Below are 22,205 nucleotides of genomic sequence, written 5' to 3'. Positions count from 1 at the left end.
GCCACTGGGTCATGAAGTTAGAATGGCTGAGAGCCGGGGTATCTTCTGCGGATTGACAGTTCTTTATTAACAAGCGCTCACTGCACGGAAACCACTGCAAATGTCATGGATTACTTTCATTTTTTGGAGAATGCCAGAACAATTCAGTGCCATATTGGGTAGAAATCCAAGTAATAAACGCGGACCTCCGCGTAAACGTTTGCAGCGCACCCTCCGTTGGAATGTGTTTTGTAATAAATACACACATTGCATTTATCATTCCAACAGATGGTGCATCATTTCTGACGACACGTCTCCGTCAGTATCCCGTGAAAATGCCACCCACGCCACATGGATAGAGTGGCCTGACCTTTTTCATTGCTGGTCTGGTTTTTGGGGCTGCCTGCGGCTTAAAAAAATAAACTTTAGATAAAAAAAAAAAAACACTTTGGGGTCTGCTTTAATGTGGCCAACCACAACTACGACTGCACGAATTCTGTAACAAAAGCGCAAAAAGAAAACTGGAGAAGAGTGCAAAGGAGCAGACACGCTGCTTGAATGGTGATTTCCAAATGTTACCTTCGGTGAGGCGATGCTTTTTGCAAAATATAAAACAAACAGAAGTAGGAATAGTTTAATACCAACAACAATTAAAATTGCATAAAGGCCATTTTTTTTTTTGGCAAGTAGCTATTATAGATTTCTGCTTGTATGTATATAAATACATTAATCTTGATGTACTTTGGTCCCCAGGGGGTGCCACAGCTCCCCCAACTCCCGACACAAAGGTTCGGACACAATTTCACAACGAAAGCAAGAGTTTTTTCTTTTTTTATTGTGGGAAACTCTTACACAGAAGCCTTTCACACACACCACAGCCACCACACCAATTTTTCCCCTCTCCACAACTCTTCTGTCGTCTCTCTTCCTGACTCTGGCTACGTGAGTTGAGGCAGGTAGCCCCTTTAATGTAAAACCCGGGAGGCACCTCCACTTTTCCTAAACTTCCAGATAAGGGCTGGCCTCGCTAGTCCCCTCAGCACCCATCAGGATTGAGCCAATGAACTCAAATTTCCTAATGTGCCCTGTGGGAATCTGTAGTGGTACCATAACCCTATTGGTGGGGGATGCCACCCAGCATTTCGGGGGGAGGGGGGGGACTTTGCCCTGACCAAATTGTCTTTCCCCTGTCCTTCCTTGCCACTGGCATCCCAGAACTGCTCTGGCTGGGATGCCAGTACTTGTGTGGCATCCCTCCACCGTACAAATGTACTTTAGTATGTGGCTGACCATTTCCAAATATCCACTTGTGGACAATAAAGGTAAACTAAACTAAGCAAACTGACGCTGCACATCAGGACAAAAACCAAGCCGTAAAGTCCAAGGAACTCCACACTGATCAAATTGTGGTGAGGCAAGGATCAGGCGCCAGGGGATCAAATCATCTGTAACGCTTGAATGTGGGAACTTTGGCTTCAAACACTGCGATCGACAAGAAGTTTAGAGCCAGCAGGATTCTTCTCAGAGCTGACTTAGGAAACAGGCGAGAAGTGTCAGGGAGGTGACTGAGAACCCAACGTTCACTCTCAGCAGAGGGAGAACCTGTTGAAAGGATGTGGTCAAGTGAGACCCACGGCTGATTGGCATATCTTAAATAAATAATTACCGCACTGGCGTCTTTGTGTGTGTGTGTGTGTTGAGAGCGGTTACCATGGACGATGTGGAAGCCGGACGGCCCGCATTCCAGAATCGAGTGTCCCTAACTGGCACCGGGAGCTGCTGATTGGGCCACGTCCCTGGTTTTATAAAGAAAGAATGAGTGGTAGACGGGGGAGAAAGAGAAAAGAAAAAAGAAGAAAAAGGCCAATTGGAAAGAGGAAAATAAATGAGATGGAGAGAGAGTAGAGAGCACCTGGGAGAGTGGCAGGACGGGCCAGCCAGTAAGGGTGAGAGGCAGCACGGTCGTTGGCGCATCCCCACTGGGGAGCGATTGAGGTGGCATCCTCCTCGGGGATCTGAAGGCCGACGGGAGGATAACCGACTGATGCCACTCTTCAAGGGTTGGCGACCGTGGCTGCTGGTGTCTCCGCCCACTGAACGAGCAATGGGTGAGCTGGGGAGAAGGAAACGGAGAGGTGCCGGGCTCGTCGGGCAAGACTTGAAGGACCCGTTTACCTGGACTTTAAACTCGTGGACTGGCACTGTTCATATGGAGTATTTATTTAATATGGAAGGGGCACTGCACTTTTAAAACACTGGTCTCTCTCTGGACTGCTGGGAGCTCTTTGTCACATTCCCCTTGCTTTGTGTGCATTTGTCCTCATCTGCCAAGCTCATTCCGGTCATGACTATGGATGTTGTCGGGTTCAAGGGGCTCCCAAAGCAGAAGTGGGAGTAAGGAGCCAACCCGCATCGCCACCCCACCTCAGCAGCACTCCATGAGTCAGACAGAGGCTGCCCTTGAATTAACGGCTTATGACAGGTCACCTGGAGTTTGCCAGATGGCATCTATAGGACTTGGGAGTGCATCAGAAATAAAGAACACGTCAACAGCACTCCATCAAGCAGAGGTTTACGGTGGTGTGGCTAAATGGAAGACACTCTTGAGTAAAAGGCATTTAAAGGACACAGAGCATGAGGTCCGATGAGACACAAACCAAACTGTTTAGGCAGACCTCCAAGAACTACAGTATGTCCGGTGAAGACCTGGCACTGCTCACTTACCTGCCTGAGACCACCTCTGAGGTGAAGCATGGAGGTGTTTGCCAGTGGAAGGGACAGGGAGCTGGTCAGAATTAAGGGACAGATGAATGGGCTCAATAAAGAGAGGTCCTTCAAGAAAACCTACTCCAGAGAGCAAACCCCCCACAGAATGGGGCTGGCGTTTACCACCAAGGCAACACTAGAGGGGCTTTGGGGCCAGGCCTTCGAGTGTCCATTAGTGGCTTAAACTTAAACACCTATAGAACATGTGTGGGGAGACCTGAAGATGGCAGTTTTAACCGAGTTTGAGAGGATCGGCCAAGAATAATGGGGATCAACTGCACAAATGCAAGTGTGCCACTCTTGTGCAGATTAACCAAGAGGACTGACAGAGGGGCCTCTACACAGGAATGAATTAAGGGTCTGAATACTTCTATCAAGTAGAGGTTTCAGCTTCTGATTTTTAACAAATTTGGAAACTTTACTGGAAACACGTGTTCACTTTGTCTCTGTGGGTTATTGAGTGTAGACTGATGGGCAGTAATTGCAAGTGTATCCGTTTAAAAAGAAATCTGCACCACGATAAAGGGTGCAAGAGTCTCAGTAATTTCTGAAGTGACTTTATGTTGGTCTCCTTGGCCTATGGTGTCCTTTCCCACAAACTTCTGAACGTCATCCAAACTTGGGGTTGAGCGCCTACCCCCGAGTCTATTAATAAGAATATATTGGGGTGTCTGGGATGTTAGCTGGTTAATTTGAACTTATTACTATCAGAGAACAGCTGACCAATGGTCTTGAGTGGAGATGGCTTATTTGTGAGAATCTCTTGCCACGTTAAGACCAGCATTACGGCTTCCCTGCACTCTGACTTCTTGTATGTTTGTGGTGGCTGCTAATGTCAGCAATTTATCTGGCACATTTCGACCAGCAAATAAGATTTTACTTGGAGGCTAATTTCTTCAAATTGCCTCGGTGCGTATTTACTATCAAGATGGGGTGAAGTTCACTCTTTAGTCATGACAGTTCTCTCTGGTATGAATCATGAAGTGCAGATAAAGCCAACATATTTGTAACAATCCTTTCCCCTATTCACCACAGCAACAAGGTTTCTTTCAAGGGTTCATTTCTACAAACTGGTTTTGGGTGCTAGCTATATCACTCATAACATGATGTTGCACCTCCCCCATTTTAAACCCTATAAATCTGCACTGAGATCTCGATGTTGCAACTGCATTGTTTCCAATAATGCTTCCTTTAGTAAATCACATAAAGTCATGGTAATCGGGTGGATGTCCAGATGGGCCTTGGTGTTTCCCCTTGATGAGACCTGTTGATCCAAGCACCACTGACAAACATTTCAGATATTTTGTTCCACAAATGGCTCCTCTCGGACTAATTTCTGTCCAGTGTGAATTTCCAAGTGTCTATGAAGAGTGTTTGTTTGCGAAAATCGCTTGCCACATTCGGAACAGCGGTACGGCTTCTCTCCAGTGTGAATCCGGGTGTGCTTCTGAAGAGCGCTACGATCAGAGAATCGTCTACCACACTCAGAACAACCATATGGTTTCTCTCCAGTATGGATCCGAGAGTGGTTCTGAAGAGTGCTATGGTTTGAGAATCTTTTGCCACATTCAGAACAGCAATATGGCCTTTCTCCGGTATGGATTCTCATGTGTCTTCGCAGGCTGCAACTCTTAGAGAATCGCTTACCACATTCAGAACAGCAATAGGGTTTTTCACCAGTGTGGAATCTTGTGTGCTTCTGAAGGCTGCTACTATCAGAGAATCGTTTGCCACATTCCGAGCAGCAAAATGGCTTCTCTCCAGTATGAATACGAGAGTGCCTCTGAAGGGTGCTTATTTGTGAGAATTGTTTGCCACATTCAGAACAGCTATATGGTTTTTCCCCAGTGTGTATTCGTGTGTGGTTCTGAAGAGCACTTACTTTGGAGAATCGTTTGCCACATTCTGAACAGCAATGAGGTTTCTCTCCAGTGTGAATTCTGATGTGGCTCCGTAGGTTGCTCACTTGTAAGAATTGTTTGCCACACTCTGTACAACAGTAAGGTTTCTCTCCTCTATGGATGCTGATATGCCTTTGAAGATTGCATATTTGTAAGAACCTTTTCCCACATTCTGAGCAACAGTGAGGTTTCTCTCCAGTGTGAATTCGGATGTGTCTCTGAAGGTGGCCAACTTGCAAGAATCGTTTTCCACACTCACTACAACAATAAGGCTTCTCTCCGCTGTGAATTCTTAAGTGGTTATGAAGCCTGCTTAATACGGAGAATCCTTTTCCACACTTAGGGCAGCCATAAGGTTTGTCTCCAGTGTGAATTTTTGCATGATTCTGGAGACTGCTTTTAATGGAAAATCTTTTGCCGCAATCGGCACAGCTGTATGGCTTCTCTCCAGTGTGAATGTGTGTGTGCCGCTGAAGGGCACTGCTACTGGAGAATCGCTTGCCACAGTCTGGACAGCAATGGGGCTTCTCTCCCGTGTGAGTTCTTTTATGTCTGTGGAGACTGTTTTTGTGCGAAAACAGTCTGCCACATTCAGAACAAGCATACGGCTTCTGTCTCATATGAATCGCCTTGTGGTCGTCACAGTCCGATTTAGTTTGGAAAATGTTTCCACACTCCTGGCAGGCATACAGAGCCTCTTGATCTTTGGTCTGCACCTCCTCAGTGTTGGCGGTTCCTACCTGTGTGTGTCCAGTCGCAGGAAAAGCGCGGCACTGGAAAAAGGCTGGGCTCGGATTCTCTGATCCTCTTGTTGATTTCTTCTGCTTCTCATCATCCTGAAGAGAGGTCTGATCCGATGAGGATGCCATGAAGCTGCTATTCTCTTGTAAATCTGTTAATAACAAAAACAAGTAAATGTTTATAAATTCATATAATAGGAACACACCAATAGGTGGCACACTAGTTAAGAGCTGCTGCCTCACACTTCAGTTCTTGCCCTGCTCTGGCCTTTCAGGTTCTCCTGGTGTCTCTTCAGTTCCTCCTCCTTCCTCTCATACCCCACTTATGCGTCTACTGTGTTAATCACCAGGCTGGAGTGATGGAGTGGGTATGTGTGTGCCAGTGTGCCCGTCGGTGGACTGGCCACCATTCTCAGGTGAAATTCAAAGCTGCTTAAGAAAATGAAAGTGTGGATGAGAATGGGATGTGCCAAGTGAAGCTGAAGAAGTGAGGCTTTCCTGAGGATTCAACCAAACTCCATTTCAAGCTCCTCCGTATCCAGTTGTCACCGCTTGCCCCCTGACTGCTCTTAGTGATCCTCGTTTTCCCTCTCATTTCTATCCTCCTAATCTTTTTCAGGACCCTACAGTGGATGTGTCATCTTCAGTGATGGACTTGGCCCCAGAGCTTTGCTCTACTTCACCAAAACTGACACAGTATGCTGTAACTTGGAAAGGCGGAGAGGCCAGCTGACTAACACTATTGGGGAATAGGGGCGTAAATTTGGTTATAGTCAAATTTAATGAAACTTATATTGTTTAAAACCTACGTTATATTGCAAGAAATTAATACTGTGGTCCCCAGGGGGCGCCACAGCTCCCCAAATTCCCAAAACAAAAGGCTTGGACACAAGTTCACCAATGAATAGAGCTTTTGTTTGTGTGAAACTCTTCCAAAGAAGGATTTCACACACCACAACCACACTCTATCTTTTTAACACGCAGTAACTCTGTCACCTCTCCTTCAGCAAGCTTTGGCTCCCTGAGTTGAGGCAGGAAGCTCCTTCTACGTGACACCCGGGAGTACATCCAGTTCCCTGAAACTGTGGCTCAAGAGCATCTCTGGGTGAGGCTAGCCTCCTCAGTGCCCCCTGGCAGCACCCACAGAACCCGACAGGGCTGAGGCAATCCCGTGCAGATGTGCAGGTGAGGTCATCTGGTGACCTTAAACTGGCTCCGTGTGACAGTGGGTGCAAGTGAGTGAGCCCTAAAATGGACTGGCACCCAGTATAGAGATATGAAATACCATCAGGCTAAGAAGCTCTCAGCAGATCAGCAATGAGCACTTGCTTGATATGGAGACTCCAACCAGCTGACCGGGATAAAGGTAACAACATGGAAGGGGGGAAGGTTTCAAAATTCACACCTTTATCACTTGAAATCGTTGCATACTGGCATGGGGGGAGTGGTGAACATGGGGCAGAGGGTGCAGAGAGTGTTTTACATGGGGGCTCATAAAGAGCTTTGTTCATCATTTAGTCTCTGCCGCTATTCCCTCTGGTCAAGGTCGACTAAACCACATCACTCTGTACATTGATGCCACTCCAAACAAGAAATCGGACTTGCATACCCAATTCAGAAAAGCTTGTGGTGCCCTCAACTGGCAGCATTGCTCTATTAAAGGCTGGCACAAAATATCACCTGCTGGCAGAGGCTGGGGTTTCCAATGTGTGCGACTCTGTAATGGGTTAAACGTGGCCAGTGATGTGTGTGTGTCTGTTTATGGTGGGACAGCCTGGCATCCTGTCCAGGGATTGTTCTGGCCGTGTGCCCGATGCTTGCTGGCAGAGCCTCTAGCTTGCCCACAACTCTGCTCAGGAAAAGCAGAGCTTGGATGGACAATATTAGAGTATGTGCCTTGTGTATCACAGACCTAAACTCATCCACCCAATTCCAGTTTTGAAGCTTCATAGAAACTGGGAACAGAACACAACAAGGACAGCTCAAAAAGTGAAGGCAATTTGAAAATGAGGTGCAAACTGCAACTCAGAGACGCTTACGCAGCGCAACACATTTGCAAAGGCTTATGGGGAGTCTGAACATGCACAGCACGGCACTCTGTTGTTAATCTAGCTGACGCCAAGGTCAAATGAACAGCACCGGCATTGAACAAGGCACCATAGTCAGCAGAGGGAGTTGAACCTTCTGAAACTCAGTGAAGGAGGCTGTCTCAGGATGGGAGTGAAAACAGCAGGACTCCATGAAAAGGGTCAAAGCAGAAACCAATGAAGTTCAATCTGGTTGAGCATCAATCCCACATCAACATGGCAAACGTCCTCATCAGAGAAAATGGACAGAATGTGCTGTCCACTGTTACTGAACTTCTCGATATCATCTCTGGATCTGCACATGTCACATGGCACGAGACCGACTTACTGATCTGCACCAGCAACGGTCTGTGAAGGCTGCAATCCAGGTCATTAAAAATTATGAAGAAGACCCGAGTGCTTTGGAGCAGATTGTCACTGGAGATGAGACAAGGGTTCACTGTGAGGCAGGGGTCACCATGAGCCACAAAGAAAGAGGCAGAGCATGCAGTGGGGACGCCAGTCTTCTCCAATAAAGAAGAAATTCAAGCAACAGCCCTCCACCAAGAAAGCCATGATGACCTTCTTTTGGCACACGAAGGGAACATGGACAACCAGCGACACTTAGACAGAAAATGAGAACTGCAATCCACAGCACGTTTATCTATCTATCCACCTATTATACAGCGCCTTTCATATCTATCTATTATATAGTGCCTTTCATATCTCTGTTATATAGTGCCTTTCAAATCTATCTATCTTTCTATTATATAGTGCCTTTCATATCTGTTATATAGTGCCTTTCATATCTATCTATCTATCTTTCTATTATATAGTGCCTTTCACATTTATCTATCTATAGTGCCTTTCATATCCATCTACCTATTAATCATATAGAGCATTTCATATATACAGTGCATCCGGAAAGTATTCACTTTTTTTTTTTTTTTTCACTTTTTCCACATTTTGTTATCTTACAGCCCTATTCCAAAATAGATTAAATTAATTTTTTTCCTCAGAATTCTACACACAACACCCCATAATGACAACGTGAAAAAAGTTTACTTGAGGTTTTTGTAAATTTATTAAAAATAAAACAACTGAGAAATCCCATGTCCATAAGTATTCACAGCCTTTGCTCAATACTTTGTCGATGCACCTTTGGCAGCAATTCCAGCCTCAAGTCTTTTTGAATGTGATGCCACAAGCTTGGCACACCTATCCTTGCCCAGTTTCGCCCATTACTCTTTGCAGCACCTCTCAAGCTCCATCAGGTTGGATGGGAAGCGTCGGTGCACAGCCATTTTAAGATCTCTCCAGAAATGTTCAATCAGATTCAAGTCTGGGCCACTCAAGGACATTCACAGAGTTGTCCTGAAGCCACTCCTTTGATTTCTTGGCTGTGTGCTTAGGGTCGTTGTCCTGCTGAAAGATGAACCATCGCCCCATTCTGAGGTCAAGAGCGCTCTGGAGCAGGTTTTCATCCAGGATGTCTCTGTCCATTGCTGCAGTCATCTTTCCCTTTATCCTGACTAGTCTCCCAGTTCCATCTCCACAGCATGATGCTGCCACCACCATGCTTCACTGTAGGGATGGTATTGGCCTGGTGATGAGCGGTGCCTGGTTTCCTCCAAACGTGAGGCCTGGCATTCACACCAAAGAGTTCAATCTTTGTCTCATCAGACCAGAGAATTTTGTTTCTCACGGTCTGAGTGTCCTTCAGGTGCCTTTTGACAAACTCCAGGTGGGCTGCCATGTGCCTTTTACTAAGGAGTGGCTTCAGTCTGGCCACTCTACCATACAGGCCTGATTGGTGGATTGCTGCAGAGATGGTTGTGTTTCTGGAAGGTTCTCCTCTCTCCACAGAGGACCTCTGGAGCTGTGACAGAGTGACCATCGGGTTCTTGGTCACCTCCCTTACTAAGGCCCTTCTCCCCGATCGCTCAGTTTAGATGGCCGGCCAGCTCTAGGAAGAGTCCTGGTGGTTTCAAACTTGTTCCACTTACGGATGATGGAGGCCACTGTGCTCATTGGGACCTTCTATAGACAGGTGTGTGCCTTTCCAAATCAGGTCACATCAACTGAATTTACCACAGGTGGACTCCAATGAAGCTGCAGAAACATCTCAAGGATGATCAGGGGAAACAGGATGGACCTGAGCTCAATTTGGAGCTTCATGGCAAAGGCTGTGAATACTTATGGACATGTGCTTTCTCAGTTTTTATATTTTTAATTAATTTGCAAAAACCTCAAGTAAACTTTTTTCACGTTGTCATTATGGGGTGTTGTGTGTAGAATTCGGAGGAAAAAAATGAATTTAATCCATTTTGGAATAAGGCTGTAACATAACAAAATGTGGAAAAAGTGATGCGCTGTGAATACTTTCTGGATGCACTGTATCTGTCTATCATATAGTGCCTTACATATCTATCTATCTATCTATCTACTTATCAAGCATCATTTGACTATCACATTTTTAAAGAAGCTCTACGTGTTCCCAAGTTCACCTCTGATGTTGAGCTTAAGGAAGCAGAACAAATGAAGGAATGGAGAAGTTAGTGGGAAGATACAAGAAGTGCATGAACCTGCAGGGAGCCCACATGACAGAGCGTCACCTGGTAGGTTACCCACCCAAACATCAGACTGTGATCATATGACTATGCCTATCTCTATATATTGACTTCTGTAAATTCTTCAGTCTTTTGTTTGTTATGCATTGTTAGGCATCATGCATCTGAACTTTCACTTTCAACCTGACTGGTATCCCAATTTCATTTCCACATACTAAAAAGGCCAAGACAACCACACCTATAATCTGTAAATGTTATGTTTGACTTTCTTTTACGTTTAGTCGCATTACTTACTTATTCCAGCGCTCCCAGATGACGTCTGCTCTTCTTCTCCTTCTCTCCCGTTTCCCTCAGCGATTCCCCCATCAAAATCAGACGTCTCAGATTTCACTTCTCCAGTCTTCGCGTGGGTGGGCAGTTGCCCCGGATTGGTGAACCAGGGCTGTAAATGGGAATGAGATTCCTCACAAACACCCGGCTTGACAATATTCCCAGTTTCATGCTTATGCAGTGCAAGACTGACCGAGAAATCTTCGGAGTCCTCGACTTTAAGCTCAACAATCTCCCCCGCACACTCCTCCTCTTTAACATCTGAAATCCTCCCCTCGCTGTCCTCCAGCTTCATACAGAAATCCCAGAGTGCGCCCCACTCACAGTCCTCTTGTTTAAGGTGTGCAAGCCTTTCCTCCACGTCGTCCTCTTTGGCCGAGGCCATGCTCCGTGTAAAACGCTTCTCTGCTCCCGAGTGTCTGCCGTTCTCGCCTATGATTCCCTTCTCACATCCAGCAGACAGTTTCCTGGCCTGGGGTCCATTAGGCCCCCCCACTGCATGGCCGTGCCAACTGGCAAAGGAGGATCCTTTCTCCCTGTGAAAAGATAAAAGTTGCCAGAAATAATTTGAGCACATTTCAGGGTTAAATTCCTGTCTTCAGCAAACATAGAAAACTGGCAACAACTTTACACGGAGAGACTTCATGTGCTGTGAAGCGTCGACGTTTGCTTACAAAGCTGATTTGGAGTGAAAACCTGCAGGACTTGAGACGGAGACAAAAGAGAGAACTGGGAAAGTGTTGTGCGTCACACAGGATTACTGCCATGACTTCAGTTGATTTTTTATTTCTTTTTTTTGTTTTGTTTATCATTTTCTGTATTATGTTATTAATTCTGTTTTTAGTTTCGTATTTTTAATTTTCTCTTTTGTTTGTTTTGCGAGAGACCCCACACGGACACTGGCATGCCAGCCAGAGCTGTATTGGGATACTTACCAGGCTGGGACACCAGTGACGTGAAAGTGTCAGGTGAAGACAATTTAGTTGGGGTATTGTCACCCCCAAGATGACAGGTGACACACCCAACCCCCCCCCCACACACACACACACACACACACACACACACCCTGACCCCAGTTATGGTACCACTACAGATTTCCACAGGGCATGCTGGGAACTATAGTTCATTGGTTCAATCCTTTTGGGTCCCGTGGGTACCATTGCTACTTTGTTAGGCTTCAGATTCACCCGGAAGTACTGCCACAGTTGGGGGGCTCTGGAAATGCACCTGGGTTTTACATAAAAGGGTCTTCCTGCCCCCACCCAGGGAGCAAAGTCGGGCAGTGAAAAGATGAAGCTTACTGGAGGGAGGCAGAGGAGATGGCGACGGTGTAGCGGGGAGTGTGAGAATACAGTTTATGGTGTGGGAAACGCTTCCCCCTAAAGGCAGGTGTCCCAATACTTTTGGCGATATAGTTGTATTTAGAAGTCCTAGAATGTGTCATTTATGAATTATAACATAAATCTACCTGAACGTTCAGTCCAAACGGGTGGCCATATTGGCAGGCTCGGTTTGTACTGATCAGTCATTTTCTAACCTGCTTAGTCCTGCTTTGCTAGAGCCTATCCCAATGAGCACAGAGCACAAGGCAGGAACAAACACCCTGGACAGGCTGCCAGCCCTAATCACTGCCCACTTTTATTATTTCCACTATAATATGGGCAAATGAAGCCTGCAGTAGGCAACTTAACAGTTGATTAAAGAACAGCAGCAATGAGGAGGACGACGACCCAGCGATTCCACTCGGGGCCATCGGCCCTTCAGCTGCTCACGCTGTGCTGTTTCGGTTCAGACATTCCCTCCATGGGCGGCCAAATCAACTCTGACAGCCTTGTATTCAAGGGCTGACCCACTGACGGCCCTGTCTGCCATTCAATCCCGTACCTCGACAGCCCGTTAAGTTAGCGGGCATCACGATGACGGCATTTACACTGCACATGCTGCTCTGCTATTCTGCGTGGAGTGACATATTATTTATTTATTTATTTATTTTATAACCGTCAGCAATGACGATGTGTCAGACCTGCTTATTTTTCTGCTTCATTTTTGAAAGCACTGTGCGAATAAAGAATAAATAAATAAATAAATAAGATTTGGCGGTTTGCATATTTCAGGCATTTTGAAACTGCATGGGGCAAACGATTCCGTCACCTTGAAAAACTCCAAGCCTAAAGAGTTTGATTTTACAGTATGCTGGGTAACGCGGTCTAACGCAGGGTACTCAGCTCCGGTCCTGGGGGTCTGCGTTTAGGTGCAGTTTTTGATTGAACCAAAGTTTTTTTTAATTCAACCCCATTATATTTACTACTAAAGCTTCTTGGGATTTGTTTTGGTTAGCTCGTTTGTTAAAATTCACAACCCTCACTGGCCTGTTTGGAGGTTTCAGTGCTGCCATTTTGGTTTTGCTAACTGCCCATTTACCTAAACAGCCATCAGTTAACAATGAGGGGGCAAATGAGAAAAGAGCCGCCCTTTTATTTAAACCTGTGCACCCTTCATCATGAAGTATCTGCGTCAACGCAGAGAAAGAAAGAAAGAAAGAAAGAAAGAAAGAAAGAAAGAAAGAAAGAAAGAAAGAAAGAAAGAAAGAAAGAAAGAAAGAAAGAAAGAAAGAAAGAAAGAAAGAAAGAAAGAAAGAATTTTGGTTCTGGCCCACAAAACATGTGGATAAACATTCTCCGAAAATGAAAAATCTACAGTGTGATACAAGATTTGTCCAGGAAGAATGAAAGCACAAACAAGCCGTAGAATTTAGGATTTGTAGTGCATGTAGCAATGAAATGAATTAGTACAAATAGTTGTGAGGAGCCATCTGTTAGAATGACAAATGCAATGCATAGGTGCAATTTGTAAAAGCAGTGTTGATGCACCATCTGTTGGAATGCAAAATGCAATGCATAGGTCCCTGCTATATGCCGTTTGGTATAGGAGTCATAACAGCAGTGTTGATGTTTCTAATGTGCCATCTATTGGAATGCCATATGTAATGCATATGTCTCTCCCATATGCCATTCGGTATAAAGAACTGTAAAAGCAGTGATGATGTTTCTAATGTGCCATCCGTTTGAAAGGACAAATGCAATGCATATGTCCCTGCTATATGTCATTTGGTATGGGATTCATAAAAGCAAAGTTGATGTTTCTAATGTGCCATCTGTTGGAATGCCAAATGCAATACATAGGTCTCTGCTACATGCCATTTGGTGTGGGATTCATAAAAGCAGTGTTGGTGTTTCTGATGTGCCATCTGTTGAAATGCCAAATGTAGTGCAGTTGGACTACAGGCTGGCCTGGTCAGAGAACACAAAGGCTCTGTTCAGGGAGGGGCAAAGTCGGCACTCTTTTCTGAGGATGCTCGGCTCCTTTAGCACATGCAAGAAACTCCTGCAGATGTTCTATCAGTCAGTGGTTGCCAGTACTCTCTACTATGGTTGGCAGTTTTTTTTTTTTTTTTTGGTGGTGGATGTTTGCAAGAGAAATGCTGAGTGTATTGACGAGCTAATCAGGGTAACAGGATCTGTGGTTGGCATGGAAATGGACTCTCTGGTGACAATGGAAGAGAGGAGGACACTAGGCAAGCTGCTGCCTATTATGGACAACGAACATCACCAACTATACACCACCATAATTAAGCAGGATAAGTTTAGTTAGTGGTAGGCTGCTATCACAGAACTGCAATGCGGACAGATACAAGAGATGTTTTTGTCACCAGAGCCATTAGACTCTTTAACTCTTCTCAAATGGAGAGGCAAGTTGGTGGTTGAGTTATGGGCCTGCTACTCCTTCCCTGCTCATGAGCTATACTAGTGACTCTCTGGTGACAATGGCAGAGAGGAGGACTCTGGGCAAGCTGCACTACATCTGATATCTCACTACCTGGTCACTACTGTAAAACCCTCTTTTCATAATGTGTCACTTTAAACGTGTCATCCATTCAGTATAAAGCCTTCTCACTTTATTTTACTTTTAATTTAATATTATGTCACTTAAGTATTTGTCACTTTCTTATTATGTGCCACCTGTCACTTTGGTGGTAGTTTTATTTGCACAATTCCAATTGCAGTGGCATTATTGTAGGTACCACCTATAGTACCTTGATTGGACTATAAGATTACAACCCCAGGGTGCTTACTTAATATTATTTGTATAAGGTGTCCTTAAATGTTTATATCTAACCTGGTATAATTTGTAGCTACTGGTACCGCGACAGAGCCTGAAGGAAATCTATCTCTCTATCTAGTATATAGCGCCTTTCATATATATCTATTATTTAGTGCCTTTCATATATCTCTAGTAAATAGCACCTTTCAAAACTCTCTAGTATATAGTGTCTTCATCTCTCCCTCTAATATATAAAACACCTTTCATATCTCTCTCTATCTAGTATATAGTGCCTTTCATCTCTCTCTCTCTCTATCTAGTATATAGTGCCTTTCATATCTCTCTCTATCTAGTATATAGTGCCTTTCTTCTCTCTCTCTCTCTCTCTCTCTATCTAGTATATAGTGCCTTTCATATCTCTCTCTCTCTATCTATCTAGTATATAGTGCCTTTCATATATATAGTGCCGTTTCATCTCTCTCTCTATCTAGTATATAGTGCCTTTCATATCTCTCTCTATCTAGTATATAGTGCCGTTCATATCTCTCTCTATCTAGTATATAGTGCCTTTCATCTCTCTCTCTATCTAGTATATATTGCCTTTCATCTCTCTCTCTCTCTCTATCTAGTATAAAGTGCCTTTCATATCTCTCTCTATCTAGTATATAGTGCCGTTCATCTCTCTCTCTATCTAGTATATAGTGCCTTTCATATCTCTCTCTATCTAGTACATATTGCCTTTCATATCTCTATCTGTGGTGTTATGGGTCCACAGCTCGTGGAGAAAAGGCCATTGATTTTAAATAAATAATCACCGCACCGAGGCGGCCGTGAGGGCGCGTTATAGCGAGCAGCCGGGCAGTCGTCGATGTGGGCGTTTCTCACAGTGTGCACAGGTGAGGAACTGCCCACGCTTGTGATTGCTCCGTGGCTAATGCTGCAGCGGTGATGGCCCCTCACGTTTTTAAAAGAAGCGCAAGTCGGTTGGGGAGAGAGAGAGAATCGATTGGAGAGAAAGGAAAGGAGAGGACGGAGGTTACAGGAGCGTGGAAGCAAGCGGTGCAGGAGAGAGACGGACACGCTGAGCGTGTGGTGAGCGCAGCGATCGAGCCGTGGGCAGCTGCGAGGAAGCTAGGTGTTAGGCCGACACCCAGGTGTTTGTGTAGATGTCGCTCCCGCTGAGCGATCTGGTAGCGGGAGTGACAAGGTGAAAGCGACGGGCCGCAGAGAGGCCATGGAAAAGGCAGCGAAGTCGGAGACTTGGTGATGGAATCCCCCAACGTGGGCGACCTGGCCGTTGAGGGTAATCAAGTCTCGGGGACTGGGATGAGTGCCAGACCGAAGCCAGGGATCGGGAGGTCTCCAGTCTCGAGCGTGTGATGTAGGAGGGCAGCTGCAGAGAGCGTCTTGCCTGCTGCTAAGCCCGTACGGGATAAGCAGGTGAGACGCATACAGAAAATAGGCACCGGATTGTGTTAGTGTTTTAAGATTGATTCCATAAGAAGATTTAACCTCCGATTTTAAGGATTGTTTTTTCTATTGAGTTTTAACCCCCACGTGTTCTTTTAATGGATTATTTATTTTATTGAAGATCTGCACTATTTATTGGAACACTGTTTTTGATTTGATGGACAATTATAAATAAAAGCACTTTTGCACTTTTTACCTTCCCCTTGCTAAGATGCTCAATTATTGCCTTCACTGACTAGCTCACTCGGCAACATTATCGACGGTGTTGGGTTCGAGTGCTTCCAATAGCAAAGGGAGTGTGGAGCCAGAACCCACATCGTCACACTATCTCTCTCTCTATTATATAGCATCTTTCATATCTCTATCTAGTATATTGCCATTTCATATCTATCTAGCATATAGCGCCTTTCATATCTCTATCTAGTATATATTGCCTTTCATATCTCTCTCTCTCTTTCTATCTAGTATATAGTGCCTTCCATATCTCTCTTTCTATCTAGTATATAGTGCCTTCCATATCTCTCTATCTAGTATATAGTGCCTTTCATAGCTATCTATCTGTTAATGTCTGTGATGTGCCATCTGTGGGAATTAGAAATGAAAATGCTTGGGATGCATCATCAGTTTGGAATGACAGAGACACAGTAACCGGACACGTATTTTTCTATTATGATGGATACGAGACAGTCCCGTATTATCATGGACGGAATGCAGCCCCTATTCCCCGCGTCTATACGGGATGACCTCCAGATACTCCATCCGATGTGTAAACGCTACTTGGCAGAACGTCCTTCTGAAATTTCAAAGCAGATGCCCCGCACTTTTGGCAAATCCGTCAAGCAGTAAACTCGGGCTGATTGGCAATCACGGGTTACGAGCGGCTTAACACGGCAGCCTAAGGACTCAACGTGAACACAAACGGAGAGTGGAAGTGTGTAGCGGCCGGAGTGCCGCTCGTCCCTAAAACTGTTAAGACTTCTGCAGACCGCCGCGACTCCTCACCATCTTCTTCCTCGTTCTGTCGGCGTAACCTCCGCCCCCACGTTACCTTTCCGCCTTCCCGACAGACCCCGTCCCGCTGCGCTTTTCACCCCCGATCGATGCTCACCGACACTCCTTCTTTTCCTCCTCCTTCTCCTCGCCGCTTTTCTCTTCTTCGGTTCGCTTTTGTACCTACAACGAGTGAAGACGCAAGCCTCGTATGGCAGTCGCAGCCGTCAAACAAGTGGAAGAAAACGCGACATGAAAGAGCAACTCGCTGGTGAAAAGTGAGAGCAGCTCCTAAACACTGCCATCTGCTGCACGGAGGCCGGATTGCTTTTTCAGGTTTCTCTCATCTGCGGTGTGTTCCGAAGGTCCGTTCGCTTCTTTCCAACACGAGTAACATTTTAGAAATCCGAGCGGTTTTAACTTAGTTAGTCGAGAAATCCCAGTTGCTCTTTTTGAGCTCGAAAAATTGTATTTTGCTATCGTGGATAGTTGCGTTATTATGGAAGTAAGTTAGAAATAAAAATACATGATTTGTTGTGCATTGATCCTTACCAAATTGAAATACTGATTGACTGAAATGCACTATTTAATAGACGGATGGATATACATACACACATCTACACACACATTCTATATATATATATATATAAATGTCAATGTGTGTACCTGTATGTAGGTCCATAAATATTTGGACAGAGACCACTTTTTTCTCATTTTGGTTCTCTACATTACCACAATGAATTTGAAATGAAACAACTCCGATGCAGTTGAAGTGCAGACTTTCAGCTTTAATTCAGTGGGTTGGTCAAAACGATTGTATAAAAATGTGAGGCAACTTAAGCATTTTTTTAACATTTTAGGGGCTCAAAAGTAATTGGACAAATTAAATAACTGGAAATCAAATGTTCATTTCTAAAACTTGGCTGAAAACCAATGCCAGCCTGAAGTCTTGCACTCGTGGACATCACCAGATGCTGGGTTTCCTCCTTTTGAATGCTCTGCCAGGCCTTTACTTTCAGTTGCTGTTTGTTTGTGGGCCTTTCTGTCTGAAGTTTAGTCTTCAACAAGTGAAATGCACGCTCAGTTGGGTTAAGATCAGGTGACTGACTTGGCCATTCTAGAATTTTTCACTTCTTTGCTTTAAAAAACTCCTGGGTTGCTTTGGCTGTCTGTTTTGGGTCATTGTCCATCTGTATCATGAAACGCCACCCAGTCATTTAGCTGGATTGGAGCAGACAAGATGTCTCTGAACACCTCAGAATTCATTCGGCTGCTTCTGTCCTGTGTCACATCATCAATAAACACGAGTGTCCCAGTGCCACTGGCAGCCATCACACTGCCTGACTCCACCGTGTTTTACAGATGACATGCTGTGCTTTGGATAATGAGCTGTTCCACGCCTTCTCCATACTTTTTTCTTGCCTTCATCATTCTAGTAGAGGTCGATCTTGGTGTCATCTCTCCTAAGAATGTTTTTCCTGAACTGTGTTGGCTTTTTTAGATGTTCTTTAGCAAAGTCCAATCTAGCCTTTCTGTTCTTGAGGCTTATGAGTGGCTTGTACCTTGCAGTGCACCCTCAGTATTTACTGTCATGCAGTCTTTTCTTTCTGGTAGACCTGGATATCATCGATACGCCGACCCCCTTTGTGTCTGAACACCTCGGAATTCATTCGGCTGCTTCTGTCCTGTGTCACATCATCAATAAACACGAGTGTCCCAGTGCCACTGGCAGCCATACACGCCCATGCCATCACACAGCCTCCACCATGCCAAGAAAGAGCAACACAGATGAGATGTTTGCTCTGAGGATGTTGATGGAGAAGTTTAGAGAAGGCTAGAAGGAGTTGCATTGTGTCTTTGTGGACCTGGAGAAAGCAAATGACAGGGTGAGTGAGAGGAGTTGTGATATTGTATGAGGAAGTCGGGAGTGGCAGAGAAGTACGTAAGAGTTGTACAGGATATGTACGAGGGACGTGTGACAGTGGTGAGGTCTGAGGTAGGAGTGACGGAGGTGGGATTACATCAGGGATCGGCTCAGAGTCCTTTCTTATTGTCAATGGTGATGGACAGGCTGACAGACAAGATTTGACAGGAGTCCCCGTGGACTGTGATGTTTGCTGATGACATTGTGATCTGTAGGGAGAGTAGGGAGCAGGTTGAGGAGACCCTGGAGAGGTGGAGATATGAGAGGAGAGGAATGAAGGTCAGTAGGACCACCAAGACAGAATACATGTGTGTGAATGAGAGGAAGGTCAGTGGAATGGTGAGGATGAGGGAGTAGAGTTGGTGAAGGTGGTGGAGTTTAAATACTTGGGATCAACAGTACAGAATAATGGGGATTGTGAAGAGAGTGCAGGCAGGGTGGAGTGGGTGGAGAAGAATGTCAGGAGTGATTTGTGACAGACGGGTATCAGCAAGAGTGAAAGGGAAGGTCTACAGGACGGTAGTGAGACCACCTATGTTATATGGGCTGGAGATGGTGGCACAAGAGACAGAGCTGGAGGTGGCAGATGCTAAGATTTGCATTGGGGATGGACAGGATTAGAAATGAGGACATTAGAGGGTCAGCTCAGGTGGGACGGTTGGGAGACAAAGCCGGAGAGGCGAGATTGTGTTGGTTTGGACATGTGGAGTGGAGAGATGAGGGGTATATTGGGAGGAGTGTGCCAGGGAAGAGGAAAAGAGGAAGGCTTAAGAGAAGGTTTATGGATGTGGTGAGAGAGGACATGCAGGTGATGGGGGTGACAGAGCAAGATGGAGAGGACAGGAAGATATGGAAGAAGATGATCTGCTGTGATAACCCATAACAGGAGCAGCCGAAACAAGAAGATGTAGATTTTTTGTTTTACTTTTATTTTCAACCTAATTTTCATTCTGCTTTTCCGGGTGTCCTGGTTATTTAATTGATTATGTACTAATTAGAGGAAGACACTGAAGTCGTTGCTGCTTTCATCATCCTGGGTGTCTGCTGTGCTGGCTGTTAATTACCACTGTTAGGGTTAAATAAAGGGAGCAAACTGCACAGGAAAAAAGGAAAACAATAGAATGACAAAAGAGATTTAAGCATTTATAGCGTTAGGAAAAAAATAGAAATATTTCTAAATGTCTTCTTAATGTAAAAACAAAAAACAAAAAAAAAACATACCGTTATATTTTACTAAATGCTGAACGAGAGGAGAGTAAAAGAGGCCAGCTACTGAAATGAGATCAGTTGTTATCAATCATCACCTCGGGTTGGAACAAAAACCTGCAGCCACAGGGGGTCCTCCAGGATCGAGTCTGGGAAACACGGCTGTGGTGTTCGGGTTTGGTTGCAGCTTTGCTCTCAGTGACCTTAGGATCCACTTGGACTATAAAACAGTTAGAAACCGGGATCAACTTGCAGAGAAGCCTAATTATTAGTTTTGGAAATTGTGTGCCACCTTGTAGGAATTGTCACAGTTGGGATACAGAAACACCGGGATTGAAATTTTATTGGACACTATATAAGGATAAAATACCCAATACAAACCAGATTTTGGAAATATAAATGTAGGTGGTAAAATACAGGTGCTGGTCATTAAATTCGAATATCATGACAAAGTTGATTTATTTCAAAAATTGAAACTTGTATATTCGATTCATTCATTACACACAGACTCATGTATTTCAAATGTTTATTTCTGTTAATTTTGAGGATTATAACTGACAACTAATGAAAGTCCCAAATTCAGTATCTCGTAAATTAGAATATCAATTAAGACCAATGTAAAAAAGGATTTTTAGAAATGTTGGCCAACTAAAAGGTATGAACATGAAAAGTCTGAGCGTGTACAGCACTCAATATTTAGTTGGCCTGGATTACTGCAGCAATGCGGCGTGGCATGGAGTCGATCAGTCTGTGGCACTGCTCAGGTGTTATGAGAGCCCATGTTGCTCTGATAGTGGCCTTCAGCTCTTCTGAATTGTTGGGTCTGGCGTATTGCATCTTCCTCTTCACAATACCCCATAGATTTTCTATGGGGTTAAGGTCAGGTGAGTTTGCTGGCCAATCAAGAACAGGGATACCATGGTCCTTAAACCAGGTACTGGTAGCTTTGGCACTGTGTGCAGGTGCCAGGTCCTGTTGGAAAATGAAATCTGCATCTCCATAAAGTTCGTCAGCAGCAGGAAGCATGAAGTGCTCTAAAACTTCCTGGTAGATGACTGCGTTGACCTTGGACCTCAGAAAACACAATGGACCAACACCAGCAGATGACATGGCACCCCAAACCATCACTGACTGTGGAAACTTTACACTGGACCTCAAGCAACGTGGATTCTGTGCCTCTCCTCTCTTCCTCCAGACTCTGGGACCTTGATTTCCAAAGGAAATGCAAAATTTACTTTCATCAGAGAACATAACTTTGGACCACTCGGCAGCAGTCCAGTCGAGACGCTTCTGACGCTGTCTCTTGTTCAAGAGTGGCTTGACACAAGGAATGTGACAGCTGAAGCCCATGTCTTGCATACGTCTGTGTGTGGAGGTTCTTGAAGCTCTGACACCAGCTGCAGTCCACTCTTTGTGAATCTCCATCATAGTTTTGTTTCACAATCCTCTCCAGGGTACAAGCGGTTATCCCTATTGCTTGTACACTTTTTTCTACCACATCTTGTCCTTCCCTTCACCTCTCTATTAATGTGCTTGGACACAGAGCTCTGTGAACAGCCAGCCTCTTTAGCAATGACCTTTGTGTCTTGCCCTCCTTGTGCAAGGTGTCAATGGTCGTCTTTTGGACAACTGTCAAGTCAGCAGTCTTCCCCATGATTGTGTAGCCTACAGAACTCGACTGAGAGACCATTTAAAGGCTTTGCAGGTGTTTTGAGTTAATTAGCTGATTAGAGTGTGGCACCAGGTGTCTTCAATATTGAACCTTCTCACAATATTCTAATTTTCGAGATACTGAATTTGGGACTTTCATTAGTTGTCAGTTAAAATCATCAAAATTAAAAGAAATAAACATTTGAAATACATCAGTCTGTGTGTAATGAATTAATCTAATATACAAGTTTCACTTTTTGAACGGAATTACTGAAATAAATCAACTTTGTCATGATATTCTAATTTTATGACCAGCACCTGTACATTAAAGAACACAAACACTTTGAAGATCTTTGGCATAGCACATTTATTAGAAAGTGTCTCGTCAACTTGGATTATGACCAGAGCTGTAATTTTGATTTATTTACACAATGTATTGCACCTTAATAAACTGCATTGGGTTGAAAACGAGGACGCTCTTCCAATTTTTATTAATGCTCTGTGCATGCTAA

The 22,205-nt window shown here is 44.6% G+C and overlaps 1 protein-coding gene across 1 annotated transcript in view; it reads right to left on the bottom strand.

Moving 5' to 3' along the window:
• Positions 1-3,413: 3,413 nt before the first annotated feature.
• Positions 3,414-22,205, bottom strand: part of LOC120528918 (zinc finger protein 184-like) — a 45,027-nt gene continuing 26,235 nt past the window's right edge. The window contains exons 4-5 of the mRNA XM_039752994.1: positions 10,317-10,888; positions 3,414-5,538 (exon numbers count right to left, since the gene is read on the bottom strand). Of these exons, the coding sequence (XP_039608928.1) occupies positions 4,040-5,538; positions 10,317-10,888 (2,071 nt within the window). The 3' untranslated portion in view covers positions 3,414-4,039. The remainder of the gene's footprint in view (positions 5,539-10,316; positions 10,889-22,205) is intronic.

The sequence above is a fragment of the Polypterus senegalus genome, chromosome 4 (genome assembly GCF_016835505.1).
Source record: "Polypterus senegalus isolate Bchr_013 chromosome 4, ASM1683550v1, whole genome shotgun sequence".
Classification (NCBI taxonomy): domain Eukaryota; kingdom Metazoa; phylum Chordata; class Cladistia; order Polypteriformes; family Polypteridae; genus Polypterus; species Polypterus senegalus.
Note: the sequence above shows the minus strand (reverse complement) of the source record. Positions and strands in the feature narration are given on the sequence as shown.